At 42.0% G+C, this 15,908-nt stretch overlaps 1 protein-coding gene across 1 annotated transcript in view; it reads right to left on the minus strand.

Annotated features, from left to right (window-relative positions):
- LAMA5 (laminin subunit alpha 5) overlaps positions 1-15,908 on the minus strand; it is a 241,192-nt gene that overhangs the window by 38,079 nt on the left and 187,205 nt on the right. The window contains exons 51-58 of the mRNA XM_070941125.1: positions 14,715-14,866; positions 13,773-13,883; positions 10,440-10,551; positions 8,794-8,964; positions 6,619-6,815; positions 5,471-5,587; positions 4,170-4,324; positions 799-940 (exon numbers count right to left, since the gene is read on the minus strand). Of these exons, the coding sequence (XP_070797226.1) occupies positions 799-940; positions 4,170-4,324; positions 5,471-5,587; positions 6,619-6,815; positions 8,794-8,964; positions 10,440-10,551; positions 13,773-13,883; positions 14,715-14,866 (1,157 nt within the window). The remainder of the gene's footprint in view (positions 1-798; positions 941-4,169; positions 4,325-5,470; positions 5,588-6,618; positions 6,816-8,793; positions 8,965-10,439; positions 10,552-13,772; positions 13,884-14,714; positions 14,867-15,908) is intronic.

Here is a 15,908-nt window from a genome sequence, read left to right on the forward strand (position 1 = left end):
ACGAGGGAGATAGCAGGTACATGGACAGGTTGACTGGCAACCTCTCCCAGGTCCTCAAGCAAAAACTGTCAATTCTTCTTTGTCAGGTTGGTTTTCTTTGAATAAGCTGTGCGACTCTAACCATTTATCTGCCAAGTATCTGTAAGTCATCTGAGGAGAAAACAATCTTCCATGAAAGCCTCAGCTGTCTCACTAGAACAGGGGTCGGCAATCTTAAACACTCAAAGAGCCATTTTTTTTTATTTTTTTTTTTATTTTTTTTTTAATTTGATTTATATGCCGTCCTTCTCCGGAGACTCAGGGCGGCTTACAATGCGTTAAGCAATAGCCTTCATTCTTTTGTATATTTTATGCAAAGTCAGCTTATTGCCCCCACAAACTGGGTCCTTTGGACCCGTTTCCCACAGAAAAAAAAAAAAAAACACCGGGAGCCACAAAAACCTTTTGAAATCTAAAATGAAGATAACACTGCATGTATCGTTTTTTCTACCTTCATGTTATGTATAAAAAAACTTATTTATCCATGATTGGCCTACTGGGGGTCGAAAAGCTCAATCAATTGTGTGCCGGCGGGTGTCGCACACTGGCGGTTGTGACACATATTTTGAGTGACAGGGAACCGCAGCAGAGGGATGAAGGAGCCACATGGGGCTCCAGAGCTGCAGGTTGCTGACCCCTGCACTAGAACAATAAAATTATTACACCTGGATAATAGAGGGAGGTTGACTGCCAGGTCTTGGCAGGTGAGCTGGTGATAGCCCCCTTTCCAATAGAGACTGCACGACAAACATTCCCTACCTTCAAAGTTTCATCAGAAGCATGGATGGCTTTGCTGGCTGCCTCTTCCGCATTCTTCACCGCCTCAATGATGCTGGCATAGGCATTGGAAGCATTGATGGCTCTTTGAATAAAGCCATCCTGGTTTGTGCCATGGATAATGCTGTTTTGGAGAACAAAAAAAAAAGAAAAAGAAAGAAAGAAAGACAGACAGACCTGTTTATTATGATTATTTATTACTTTATTTATTATTTATTAGTTTGATTTATATGCCGCCCTTCTCCGGAGACTCAGGGCGGCTTACAATGCTTTTAAGCAATAGCCTTCATACTTTTGTATATATCTGCTTAGTACGGCTTTTTGCCCCCCCCCCAAGCGGTGTTCTATTTTTTGGCCACCAGGCTCTTAATCAAGAATTATGATTCTTGACGAATGTATCTTGTCTGTTTATGTACACTGAGAGCGTATGCACCAAAGACAAATTCCTTGTGTGTCCAATCACACGTGGCCAATAAAGAATTCTATTCTATTCTATTCTATTCTATTCTATTCTATTCTATTCTATTCTATTCTATTCTATTCTATTCTATTCTATTCTATTCTATTCTATTCTATTCTATTCTATCCCTATCCTCAGAAGTCCCAACTGGGTTCCTGCTGCCAGCAGAAGACCTGAAGTTTCAATAGTGCTGTTAATTTTATTCCTCTACAATCTCAGTACAGGTAGTCCTCAACTTACAACCATATGTTTAGTGACCATTCGAAGTTACAACGGCATTGAAAAAAGTGACTTATGACCATTTTTCACACACACACACGAGGTTTGCAGCACTCCCATGGTCACATGATATAAATTCAGATGCTCGGCAACTGACTCATATTTATGACGGTTGCAGCATCCCGAGGTAATGGGATCACCGTCTGTGACCTGTCCAGATGAGTTCCGACAATCAAACTCATCGAGGGAACCTTTATTCGCGTAATGATGATGCGATTCACTTAGCAAGTACAGTGAACTGCTTAACAACTGTGGCACGAAAGGTCATAAAATGAGGCAAAATTCACTTAAGCAATGTCTCACTTAGCAACAGAAAATCAGGGCTCAGTTGTGGTCATAAATTGAGGACTACCTGTAAAAGGTAGCTTGCAGAAGAGCTGGTCAATTTACGGAGGCTAGAAACCCAGTTTCAAGGATGGCTCAGTGGCTAAGACAGTGGCTGATCAGAAAAGTCAGCAGTTCGGCAGCTCGAATCTCTAGTACAGGTCTCCTGCGTGAGCAGGGGGTTGGACTAGATGACCTCCAAGGTCCCTTCCAACTCTGTTACAGTTTACTAAGTTTCATCATCTCTTCTCACCTCCATGCCTTTGAAGGACTACCCAACCAGGACTAGGAAAGGATGTGGAAAGACCTGAAATTTCTCTTCCTTGCATCTGCAATAATACCATCAGAAAGAAGAAACCTGGTCTATAAATATACAGGAATCTAACCGGTTTTGAAATAGGTTAGATTATGACTTAATCAAGGATGACAAAATACTGTAGTTTCAAAAGTAAAACCTAGTAATGGATGATGTATTAAAAATATTCAACTCTTTGGTGGTGATGATTTGTGTCCATGTGCGATGGAATGTAGTCTGAATTTCCACGAGGGAGGGAGCGGTCACTCAATGAATGGTTGTACATCAAGGACTACCTATAATAATATTGTTAATTTTTTCATTGTCTATCTTGTTGCTTATGGTACTGTAAGACACCCAGAGCCGCTTGATAGTGAGATGGTCTGCATTTAAATTTAATAAATCAATTAAAATAAGAAAATAAATAATAAAAAGTCTCATTTTCCAGTGCTGTAGTAACTTTAAATGGGCACTAAATTAACTGTTGCAAGTCAAGGACTACTTATAATCTACAGGTGAAACTCGAAAAATTAGAATATCGTGCAAAAGTTCATTTATTTCAGTCATGCAACTTAAAAGGTAAAACTAATATATGAGAGAGACTCATTACATGCAAAGCAAGATAGTTCAAGCCTTGATTTGTCATAATTTTGATGATTATGGCTTACAGCTCATGAAAACCCCAAATTCACAATCTCAGAAAATTAGAATATTACATGAAATCAATAAAACAAGGATTGTACATAGAATAATATCGGACCTCTGAAAAGTATAAGCATGCATATGTACTCAGTAGTTGGTTTGGGCCCCTTTTGCATCAATTACTGCCTCAATGCGGTTTGGCATGGATGCTATCAGCCTGTGGCACTGCTGAGGTGTTATGGAAGACCAGGATGCTTCAATAGCAGCCTTCAGCTCTTCTGGGCATTGTTCCGTCTCATGTCTCTCATCTTTCTCTTGGCAATGCCCCATAGATTCTCTATGGAGTTCAGGTCAGGCGAGTTTGCTGGCCAATCAAGCACAGTAATCCCATGGTCATTGAACCAAGTTTTGGTACTTTTGGCAGTGTGGGGAGGTGCCAAGTCCTGCTGGAAAATGAAGTCAGCATCCCCATAAAGCTCGTCTGCGGAAGGAAGCATGAAGTGCTCCAAAATCTCCTGGTAGATGGCTGCGTTGACCCTGGACTTAATGAAGCACAGTGGACCAACACCAGCAGATGACATGGCTCCCCAAATCAACACAGACTGTGGAAACTTGACACTGGATTTCAAACATATTGCAGTGTGTGCCTCTCCATTTGTCCTCCAGACTCTGGGTCCTTGGTTTCCAAATGAGATGCAAAAGTTGCTCTCATCAGAAAAGAGGACTTTGGACCACTGAGCAACAGACCAGTTCTTTTTGTCTTTAGCCCAGGTAAGACGCTTCTGACCTTGTTTGTTGTTCAGGAGCGACTTGACAAGAGGAATACGACATTTGAAGCCCATGTCCAGGATCCGTCTGTGTGTGGTGGCTCTTGATGCACTGACTCCAGCCTCGGTCCACTCCTTGTGAAAGTCCCCAACACTTTTGAATGGCCTTTTCCTGACAATCCTCTCCAGGCTGTTGTCATCCCTGCTGCTTGTGCACCTTTTTCTTCCACACTTTTCCCTTCCACATAACTTTCTATTAATGTGCTTTGATACAGCACTTTGGGAACATCCAACTTCTTTTGCAATTACCTTTTGAGGCTTTCCCTCCTTATGGAGAGTGTCAATGATGGTTTTCTGCACAATTGTCAGTTCAGCAGTCTTTTCAATGATTGTGATTCCTCATATATTAGTTTCACCTTTTAAGTTGCATTACTGAAATAAATGAACTTTTGCACGATATTCTAATTTTTCAAGTTTCACCTGTACAAGGAAGTATTTTTATGACTCAGGGTAGAAGCTTCATTTGCATTTTCAACAGCTGGTTAGGAAATGAGAACAAACAAAGCAGATTTGAAGCAATTGTTACCTGGAGAGATTTCGTGCCAGTTCATCTAGAAGCTTTGCATGTTCTTCTGCCAACTCCACCTTCTGGATCTTGTTGCTTGCCAACATGTACTCCTTCACCTTCTCAGACAGAGGGTATCTGGCTCCATCTAGCTGAGCTAGTAACTTCTCGGATTCCTGAAACACAACAGAAGCATTGGCCACCATTCAAAAGATCTGTATTGCCGTTCCTTCTCTTTCTGCTGAAGGATCTCTGAAGGATTGGAGCTATGAAGAATATCCAAATACCTGAGGCCTGCTACAATAACAATCTGCGCCAGTGTTTCCCAATCTTAACAACTGTAAGATATGTGGACTTCAGCCCCCAGAATTCCCCAGGCAGCTATGCTTGTGGACTTCAGCTCCCAGAATTCCCCAGCCAGCCATGCATGTGGACCTCAGCTCCCAGAATTCCCCACAGCCATGCTGCCTGAGGAATTTGGGGAGCTGAAGTCCATACATCTTAAAGTTAGCAAGGCTGAAAAACACTGGTCTGTCCCAAGCAATATTCTGAAACACTACCTCAGGATCAAAAAAGTCGACACGATTCCTCTTCTTCCCACAATTGAGTCCAAAATTTATGTTCTTAAGCGAGACACGTGTTAAGGGAGTTTTGCCCCATTTTACGGATTTTCTAGCCACAATTATTAAGTGAATCACTGTAGTTGTTAAGTTAGTAACACGGTTGTTAAGTGAATCTGGCTTCCCCATTGATTTTGCATGTCAGAAGGTTGCAAAAGGGGTTCACATGACCTTAGGACACAGCAACGGTCATAAATATGAACCAGTTGCCAAGCATCCAAATTTTGCTCATGTGACCCCAGGGATGTTGCAATGGTCGTGTGAAAAATGGTCAAAAGTCACTTTTTTCAGTGCCGTTGTAACTTTCAACGGTCACTAAACAAATTATTGTTAAGTCGAGAACTACCTGCATTGTGTAGATCACATCCTTTTGTTAATTCTCACATCCCCACCGGTCCCTAGAGCCATCCATGTCATTTCTCCTCCCCGGAGAAGCACAATACCAATAGCAATAGCACTTAGATTTATATACCGCTTCACAGTGCTTTACAGCCCTCTCCCTAAGCAGTTTACAGAGTCAGCATATTTCACCCAACAATCTGGATCCTCATTTTACCCACCTCGGAGGGATGGAAGGCTGAGTCAACCTTGAACCTGGTGAGATTCGAACTGCCAAAGTGTTGGTAATCGGCAGTCAGCAGAAGGAGCCTGCAGTACTGCATTCTAACCATTGCGCCACCTCTTACTGTTTACATCACTTACTTCTTTCGCATTTATAACCGTCTGCAGAAATTCAGAGATCTTCCCCAAGGAGCCTTTAGCCATTCTCAAAGTAGATCGGATTGTGTCATACTGTTTCTCCATTTCCTTGCTCTTTTGCTGTTTTAGACATGAGAGAACATTAACACTAACGCATAACGTGCAAAGTCTGATCATAAAAACCCAGGACACTCTGCTCATCATCCATATATACATCTCAAGTTTCTATTTGGTACAATATGTGTTTTCGTTGTTTTAGTTTTTCCCCCTCTTTTTTATTGATTGTTTTAATTGATTGATATTGATGGTTTCCTAGTATTATTTGATTGCTTATTTGTACCCTATGACTATCATTAAGTGTTGTATCTTATGATTCTTGACGAATGTATCTTGTCTTTTTATGTACACTGAGAGCATGTGCACCAAAGACAAATTAAATTAAATTAAATTAAATTAAATTAAATTAAATTAAATTAAATTAAATTAAATTAAATTAAATTAAATTAAATTCTATTCTATTCTATTCTATTCTATTCTATTCTATTCTATTCTATTCTATTCTATTCTATTATTTTTTTACAAAAATCTCTTTATTTACCTGCAGAAGGATTCTCCTATTGTTCTGATTTTTCGACTTACAACCATTCATTTAGTGACCATTATAAATTACAATGGAGCTGAGAAAAGGGACTTATGACTGTTTTTCACACTTATGACCGCTGCAGCATCCCCAAGGTCACGTGATCAAGCTTCGGACACTTGGCAACTTTATGACGGTTGCAGTGTCCCAGGGTCATGTGATCCCCTTTTGCGACCTTCTCACAAGCAAAGTCAGTGGGAAAGCCAGATTCACTTAACAACCATGTTACTAACTTAACAACTGCAGTGATTCACTTAGCAACTGTGATGAGAAACAACTGTCTTGTTTAGCAACAGAAATTTGGGATTCAACTGTCCGAATTTTGATCACGTGACTAAGGGGATCCTACAATGGTCATAACTGTGAAAAACAATCGTAAGTCACTTCTCTCAGTGCTGTTGTAACTTTGAACGGTCACTAAACAAACGGTTGTAAGACAAGGACTACCTGTATTCCCAAAATTCCTTGGGGCATAGTAGCTCATTCTGCAGCCCCAAATCTCAGTTTTTACCTGGGTTTCCTCTAAGTGATTACGGTTCAGGCTGTTGAGATCTTCCGTCTGTCGGGTTTTATTTACTGCTTCATTCAGGGCATCTCGTAGGTCCATCAAACCTGAACTGTACTGATCCAGCTGCTCATTGATTTGATCAACCAGTTGTTGGTTGGCCTCCAACTTGTTGAAGAGCTCATTCCTCACACGGTTCAGCACTGAGAGAAAAAAAGCTTTAAAAGATTAGTGATGAACATCAAGAGTTCTATGACTGTGAGGTAAAACTGCCTCAATTCCAAAAGAGCAGGTTCTCCAAAATGGCAGCTTCAAGACTTCTGGGCTTCAATTCCCAGAATGCCTCAGCCAGAAATGTCTTAAAGTTGCCAAGCTTGGAGACCCTTGGAAAAGAGAAAAAAGGAAGCCACATGAACAACTCTATCATTGATATACAGTAGTGGCCAAAATTGTAGAAACCTTTTTGGGAAAAGTATATTTTCTAAAACTAGCTAATAACACCACTTTTTTTTTTTTTGGAGTAGTGCCATAAAATTATAGATCAATGGAAAGATAATTTAATCAAGAATGTAATGCAATAACTTTTAGGAAGGATTTGCCATTAGAATAGCAGTTACAGTATAAAAAAGAAAAGTGAAGCACGTAGAAAAAATGAGATATACAAAAATTATCACCATAGAAAAAACAAAATATACAAAAATTATCACCATGTCAGTTAATAATTAGTTGGGTAACCTTTAGCATGAATGACGGCCTTACAACGTCTTCCCATGGAGCGAACCAAGTCTTTTAGTTCTGCAGCTGTTATAATATGAGACCAAGATTGAAGGATTGCTTCTATTAACTGGGGTTTATTGCTGGGTCGCTTCTGTCTAACAAGTTTCTTTAGTCGGCTCCATAGATTTTCAATTGGGTTAAGATCTGGGCTATTCCCAGGCCATTCCAGTAGTGAAATATGAAACTCCAAAAAAAAAAAAAAAAAAAAAGTTAGCCATCAAACCTCAAAAATACACTTTTCCCAAAAGGTTTCCACAATTTTGGCCACTACTGTAAGGCGATACTATGGCTGCACTTGTTTTACAAATATATTGGAAGAAATGCTTTAGAATTCCTTGTATTAAGAAATCTGCATGTTGTAATTAATGTGATTTTTAAAGCAGTCGCAGTGGAAGGCCGAGTTTCTTTTCTTCCATCTTCTATTTGCCGCCATAAGAAATAATTTAAAAATCCAACAGAACTTTAATATTGTTCAGCATTCATATTTATAGAAAGCCAAGATGTGGGAGACTCAAAAAGATTTTGAGACTCTAGAAAGAGTGCAGGGAAAAGATAATTAGGGGAGTGGAGGCTAAAACATACGAAGAATGGTTTCAGAAATGGGGTATGTCAAGTTTAATGAAAAGAAGGACGAGGGGTGACATGATAGCAGTCTTCCAATATCTAAGGGGCTGCCAGAAAGAAAGGGGGGGGAGAGGTTTCAACCTTTCTTCAAAGCATTTGAAGGCAGAACAACAGATGGAAACTAATCAAGCAGAGAACTAATTTAGAAATAAGAAGAAATTACCTGACAGTGAGAACCATTAATCAATGGAATTACTTCCCTCCAGAAGTTGTGGGTACTCCAACACTGCAGATTTTAAAGAAGAGATTGGACAACCATTTGTCCAGAATGGGATAAGGTTTCCTGCCTGAGCAGGAGGTTGGACTAAAAGACCTCTTAAGGTCCCTTTTAACTCTGTTATTCTATTATATTCTGTGTTCTGTGCCAGCATAACGTATCTCAAAGGATTGTAGTGAGGAAGAAAAAGAACAGGGAGCATTATAAGCGTCACCTTCGGCTCCAGTAAATAAGAGAGAGTATTAACTAAAAGAAAAATATTCTCCGCTTATAAAATTTTACATCGTATACATAAAATTAGAAAAATGCGCTCTTGATATCTGAAACATCAGAAGGAAATAAAAAAAAGCATCCAACTTTTAAGAAATATATCTCATTTGGTTTAGAACTTAAATAAAATCAAAACTGCAAGATATCTTGAATTTAAGAATCCAGTCTGTCTTCTCTGAAGCCTCATCTCTCAAGTATCAATAAACTGGATTCCAGAATATCTTAAGACACAATAGATAAATCCTTGTGAATGACTCCCTCACACAGCCATTTGCTTTCTCTGTCATACTCACAATTCTGTGTTTCATCACGCTCCTCAACAGCAATGGCGTTCTGGAAACTAAAATCCATGGCTTTCATGTGCCTCAGCATTGCATCAACCTCGGCTATCTTCTGACGAAATTCCTCCGCAGACGTGGAGCTAGCATTGGCTGTGGTAAAAGTGTCCATCTGATGTATGAGATCTGTATAAAAAGCCACAATTGAGATGCATGACACATTAGGACGTACCTCTGCACATATAACAGCTCTCGATTTGATGTGGAGGGGTCAAACGCATCATAAATCATGAGATCCTGCGTGCACGCAAGAGATCTAAGTCCAGCCCATTTTGAATGCCTTCCTTATCTCCTGTTCATTTCCCTTGACTATTAGTTGCCCAGATTCTTGTAGAGAGCTCAAGCTTGCAATAAATCTTTACACTTATTTGAACTGGCTGAATCTCCTGATTTCCCTGGCATGCGACACTCAATTTCCCTTTAAAAGAAAGCCATTTCTCTCAGGATTCCAAAACATCATCTGATTCAGCATTCAGAATCAGCAACCGATTAGCAAACTAATACCCCACCGACTGTCATCCCATTTGATATCATTTTATTTCTTTTTGCAAAACATTATTCCACTACATTCTTCCCTTTTTTACATTTACCAGGATGTGCAACCATGCTAGTATCGTGATAGAAACCACACCTACATTTGTACCTGCGCACAAGGTATACACATCACAATGCTAAGAAGTACCTTAGTACAACGATGTTCCCAATACACACTCAAGCTCGCAAACATTTTCTATTTCTATCTTTCAGCGGTTGCTACCAAAATGCCTTTCAAATATATAACTAAAGGAAATAATTCTAGTATGAAAGAATCCCTTGACTGGGACCATCTTCTGCTTTTCAATTATTTACATGTAGTCCTCAACTTACGACCACAACGGAGCTAAAAATTTCTGTTGCTAAGCAGGACAGTTGTTAAGTGAATCACTGCAGTTGTTAAATTAGTAACATGATTGTTAAGTGAATCTGGCTTCATCCTTGCTTGTCAGAAGGTCGCCAGAGGTGGACACATGACTCTGGGACAGTGCAACCGTCATAAATATGAATCGGTTGCCAAGCATCCAAATTTGAACAGGGGGATGCTGCAACGGTTGTTGAAAAATAAGTCACTTTTTTCACTGCCATTGTAACTCTGAACAGTCACTAAATAAATGGTTGTAAGTCAAGGACTACCTGTATGTTGGCATGAGGTGATCCTCATCAATCAATCAACATCACTGTGGTTGTGTAGCTGGGACTATCTGTACATATGAATCCTTCAACAACAGTTGCTTATCAAAAAATGAATCTTATGTAGATACAATCAGCATAAATTTTACACAAATCTTGTACACTACACACTTGGAATTTAAGCATCACTCTTGGTTTTTTTTTAATAGGAATTGGGCATTTCTCTAGTAGCACTTTTTTTTAATAAAAAGTTTTTTATTTTTTCTTTTAAAACAAGCATTACATCGCTAATCAATCAGTGTGTCATCTGGGTACAAATTTTTGTGTCATCATTTTTAAACGCTTGCCATCATTTTCTTCATATATATATTTCTTTGCTTTTACTCAAGTAGCGCTTTTTGAAAGCAGGAAAATAAGATAGAATTCTGCCTTACCATTAATTTTATTTTGAATTTTAGTGACGTTCAGAATAAGGCTCTCTGCTTGCTGATAGGTCTCCTGGGTAACATCCATCAGGCGATTTGCTTTTCTGTGGGTCATTGTTGCCTAAAAACAATATCATCGGTTTAGATAACATTGAAAGGTAAAGGGGCAGGCCAACAATTTGCAACCATTGGAAAGTTTGCTTAAAGACACTTGTGAGTTCAGCTTAATTTCTTTGAAAGATTAGTTTAAGATCACGTTGTTGTCCCAGATACACAGATATAATAAAGTCATATTTTAAGAAAGGATTTGGGTCATTGCTGATGGACCACATAATAGTCTTTAGATCCCTGGTGGAATCCGAAGGAATATAGCTAAAATGTTAAGCAGCTAAGGCTGTTTGAATATGCCATTTTCTCTTCTGTCAGTTGTTTGGATATGATCATTTCTCTCTTGCCTAATATTAAGAGCAGTTTTGACAGTGAAATTAATTACTCAAGGAGAGGGAGGGCCAACCACCAGGAGACTATGAGTTCTAGTCCCACCTTAGGCATGAAAGCTGTCTGGGTGACATTGGGCTAGACCTGTGATGGCGAACCTATGGCACGGGTGCCACAGGTGGCACGCAGAGCCGTATCTGAGGGCACACAAGCATTGCCCTAGCTCAGCTCCAGCACACATGTGCCCGCCGGCCAGCTGATTTTCGGGCCTTCCGGGCCCACTGGAAGTTGGGAAATGGGCTGTTTCCGGCCTCTGGAGGGTCTCCGGGAGGTGTTGAGGAAGGCCGTTTTTGCCCTCCCCAGGCTCCTAGAAAGCCTCTGGAGCGTGGGGAGAATGAAAAATAGGCCCACTGTGCCATCGCATGCCAAAAGCGGGGGGAGCGCGGGGGGAGCACGCGCACATGTGCAGGAGGGCGGGGCACGGGTGGGCATTGAATTATGGGTGTGGGCACGCACGCGCACGATCCCCCCGCTCTCCCCCCGCTTTTGGCACGCGACGGCAAAAAGGTTAGCCATCACTGGGCTAGAGTGTCTCAGCCTGACCCATCTCAAAGGGTGGTTGTGGGGAAAACAGGAGGAAATATTTCATAAGTTCACTACCGTGTTAACTTACACAAGTAATAAAGGTGGGATAAAACTCAAACAAATAAGGATTTCTCCTTCCAGAAAAAGAGAAATAAGTGAAGGGACACAAGGTTTTGCAACTCATTGCTTGACGATGCTTAAATAATCGGCACCAGATAGCTTTATCTTCCCCCTATCATAAATTCAGATGTGATTACATCTGGTGCATGAGGAAGGATATTCCTAGCTATTTTCACATGTAGCTTTTAAAATGAAGCATTGACTTCTGAAACTAAAAGAGAAAGATCTCTTTTACAGATAGAGCATTGTCACAAGCAAAGTTAACCTTGTCCAGACAATTTTGGTCACCACATTATAAAAAAGATGTTGAGACTTTGGAAAAAATGCAAACAAGAGCAACTAAGATGATTAAAGGCCTGGAGACTAAAACATATGAAGAACGGTTGCAGGAATTGGATATGGCCAGTCTACAGAAAAGAAGGACTAGGTCCGTGATGGCGAACCGATGGCACACGTGCCAGAGATGGCATGCAGCGCCCTCTCTATGGGCACGCGAGCCGCCGGCCCAGCTCAGCCGCACATGTGTGTGCACCTCCCACCGGCCAGCTGGTCTTCAGGTCTCTGCCGTACATGCGCAGGGGGAGGGGGACACATGGGGGGCCGCATGTGCGGGGGGCCGCATGAGTGGGGCCTGCACATGCATTGCATTTTGGGGGTTCAGGCACGTGTGCGTGCATTCACACACATGCGCATACTTTGATCCAGAAAAGGTTAGCCATCACTGGACTAGGTGGGACATGATAGCAGTATTCCAGGATTTGAGAGGCTGCCACAAGAACTTATTTTCCAAAGCACCTGAAGGCAAAGACAAGAAACAATGGATGGAAACTAATCAAGGAGAGAAGCAACCTGGAATTGAGGAGAAACTTCCTAACAGTGAGGACAGTTAACCAGTGGAACAGCTTGCCTCCAGAAGTTGTGGGTGCTTCATCGCTGGAGGTTTTTAAAAAGAGACTGGACAGTCACTTGTCTGAAATGGTATAGGGTCTCCTGCTTCAGCAGAGGGCTGGACTAGAATACCTCCAAGGTCCCTTCCAGCTCTATTCTGATTCTGATTCAGTTACCAGATCACTTTTCTAAAGCATCTTGTACATTTTGCCACTGTACCAGGTGTAATCCAGATAGTCCTCAACAGTGGTGAAATCTAAAATTTGTTACTACCGGTTCTGTGGGCGTGGCTTGATGTGTGTGTGGGGGGGTTAATGTGACTGGGTGGGGTTGGCCAATTTTGTTTTTTTTTACTTTTAAAACCATTTTTTCTACAACCTCTTTGGCGAAGAGGTTGTAAAAAAATGCTTTCAAAAGGCTGATCCCAGATCCCAGCTGAGTTGCCTGATCTGCAGACTTTTTTTCTTTTAAATGCCTCTGCTGATCAGGCAACTCAGCTTGGCTCGTCAGAGGCATTTAAAAGAAAAAAAGCCTCTGCAGATCAGGCAACTCAGCTGGGATCGTCAGAGCCTTTTGAAAGCATTTTTTCTACAACCTCTGAAGAGGTTGAAGAAAACATGCTTTTAAAAGCCTTTGACAATCCCAGCTGAGCCGCGTGATCATCAGAGGCTTTTTTTTACTTTTAAAAGCATTTTTTTAGCTGAAGAGGTTGTAGAAAAAATGCTTTTAAAAGTAAAGAAAAAGCCTCTGATGATTGCGTGTCTCAGCTGGGCATGGGGGGGCAGGGATTTTTGCTACCGGTTCTCCGAACCACCCGCCTCCATTGCTACTGGATCGGGCGATCCGGTCTGAACGGGGAGCATTTCACCCCTGGTCCTCAACTTACGACAACAACGGAGTCCAACATTTCTGTTGCTAAGTGAGACAGTTGTTAAGTGGGCATTGCCCCATTTTACGATGTTTCTTGCCGCCATTGTTATGTGAATCACTGCGGTTGCTACGTTAGTAGCACGGTAAAATAAATCTGGCTTCCCCATTGACTTTGCTTGTCAGCAGGTCGCTGAAGGGGATCACACAACCCCAGGTTTCTGCAGCCATTATAAATATGAACCAGTTGCCAAGCATCTGAATTTCGATCATGTGACTGTGGGGCTGCTTACAATGGTCCTAAGTGTAAAAAACGGTCCTAAGTCACTTTTTTTCAGTGCCATGGTGGCTTCAAAGGGTCACTAAACGAACTGTTGTTAAGTCGAGGACTACCTGTACAAATACAGGAAGAGAAAAGGAAAGGGGAAGGAAAAATGGTTGCACCTTGTGCTGAAGCGCGTTCAGATCCTGAACAAAATCCGCGTTCTCCTCTTCCAGTTCATCGGCATGTTGCCTCACCCTGTAGATGGATCGCTGGTACTCACGCACTTGGCTCTGCGAGGAAAGAAGCAAGTGCAAAGTAAATCTAGAACCTCTAGAACTTTGTAGAACAGGGGTGTCAAACTCAAGGCCTGCGGGCTACAACCGGCCCACAGAGCCATCCTGGAAAATGTAATGGCCCAGCCCATGTCGCTTCAGCCTGGTCTACCCAATATGAAGAGGAAACATCAGGCCAACGTGGCTTCGGCCTAGTCTACCCAGTACGAAGAGGAAACATCAGGCCAACGTGGCTTCGGCCTAGTCTACCCAGTACGAAGAGGAAACATGCCAGCAGTTTGGGGAGTGGCATCAAGCTGGCTATGCTCACCCAGTCGGCCATGCCCAGCAGTGGTGGGTTTCAAATTTTTTTAGTAACCGTTCTGAGGGCGTGGCTTGGTGAGCATGGCGTGGCTTGGTGGGCGTGGCAACGGAAGGATACTGTAAAATTTCCATTCCCACCCAACTCCAGGGGAAGGATACTGTAAAATCCCCATTCCCTCCCCAATCCAGGGGAAGGTTACTGCAAAATCCCCATTTCCTCCCGATCAGCTGGGACTTGAGAGGCAGAGAATAGATGGGGGCATGGCCAGTCAGAATTTTTACTACCGGTTCTCCGAACTACTCAAAATATCCACTACCGGTTCTCCAGAACTGGTCAGAACATGCTGAAACCCACCTCTGATGCCCAGTGAGTGGCATCAAGCTGGCCACCCCAGTTGACCACACCCACCCATTTGGCCACACCCGACCGGCCCCCTGAGGTCAACCACAGTCCTGAAATTGAGTTTGACACCCCTGTTGTAGAACAATCAGAAGAGGAACAATTAACTGGGAAGCTCCACATACAGTGATGGCTTGCATGGAGCCGTTGATGCTGTGTAGGCGGGCCCAGGCAATTGAGGTGGTGTTGAGACTTGTCAACTGATGTTCCAGGGCAGGGAAGTCACTTTCAATCTTCTGGAGATCTTCTAACAAGAGCAGCACACAGCTGTCACAAGCTGTTAATGAGAGAGGAAAGTCAGCTGTAGGACGTGCCGATGGAGAGTCTCAACCATCCATTTGCAAAAGGCAACTGGACTCTTCTGATTTTTTATCCCTTGAAAATGTTTAGATTCTCATCCAAGAAACTTCTTCAGTTCTAACTGACAGGTGGGGAATGGAAGGGTTTATATTCTTTGCAGTCATCTGATCGCTAGCACCAAGGAGTCTACAGTGACAGTAGGGTTATTTTGATCCATAGGATCAAAATAATCCTACTGTCACTGTAGATTCCTTGGTGCTAGCGATCAGATGGCTTCTCCAAAAGGCAGATGGACTTTATTGGGTTTCTTTTTCCTTGAAAACATTTTGATTCTCACCCAAGAAGCTTCTAAATGATGGGTGGGGAATGGAAGGATTTATATTCTTTTCAGCCATCTGGTTGTTAGTACTCTGATAGTTAGAACATAGAATAATAGAGTTGGAAAGGACCTTAGAGGTCTTCTAGTCCAACCCCCTGCTTGACCAGGAGACCCACTATTTGAGGGTCTTCAGATAAATGGTTGTCCAGCCTCTTTTTGAAAGCTTCCGGTGACGGAGCACCCACAACATCTGAAGGCAAGCCGTTCCATTGGTTGATTGCTCTCACCGTTAGGAAATTTCTCCTCAGTTCTAAGTTGCTTCTCTCCTGGGTTAGTTTCCATCCACTGTTTCTTGTCTTGCCTTTTGGTGCTTTGGAAAATAGATAGATCCCCGTGTTTTTCTAAGAGTCCCACAAATACTGGAATCCTAGAGGAGATATGGTAGCAAGGTTCCAATATTTGTGGGGCTCCTAGAAAGATAAGAGGGTCAGTCTAAAGCAAGGCAAGAAACAATGGATGGAAACTAACCAAGGAGAGAAGCAACTTAGAACTGAGGAGAAATTTCCTAACGGTGAGAGCAATCAACCAATGGAACAGCTTGCCTTCAGATGTTGTGGGTGCTCCATCATTGGAGGCTTTCAAAAAGAGACTGGACAACCATTTATCTGAATCCCCTCAAATAATGGGTCTCCTGCTCAAG

The sequence above is a fragment of the Pituophis catenifer genome, unplaced genomic scaffold, assembly GCF_029215685.1.
Source record: "Pituophis catenifer annectens isolate HBS135680 unplaced genomic scaffold, rPitCat1.0.hap2 SCAF_3, whole genome shotgun sequence".
Lineage (NCBI taxonomy): Eukaryota > Metazoa > Chordata > Lepidosauria > Squamata > Colubridae > Pituophis > Pituophis catenifer.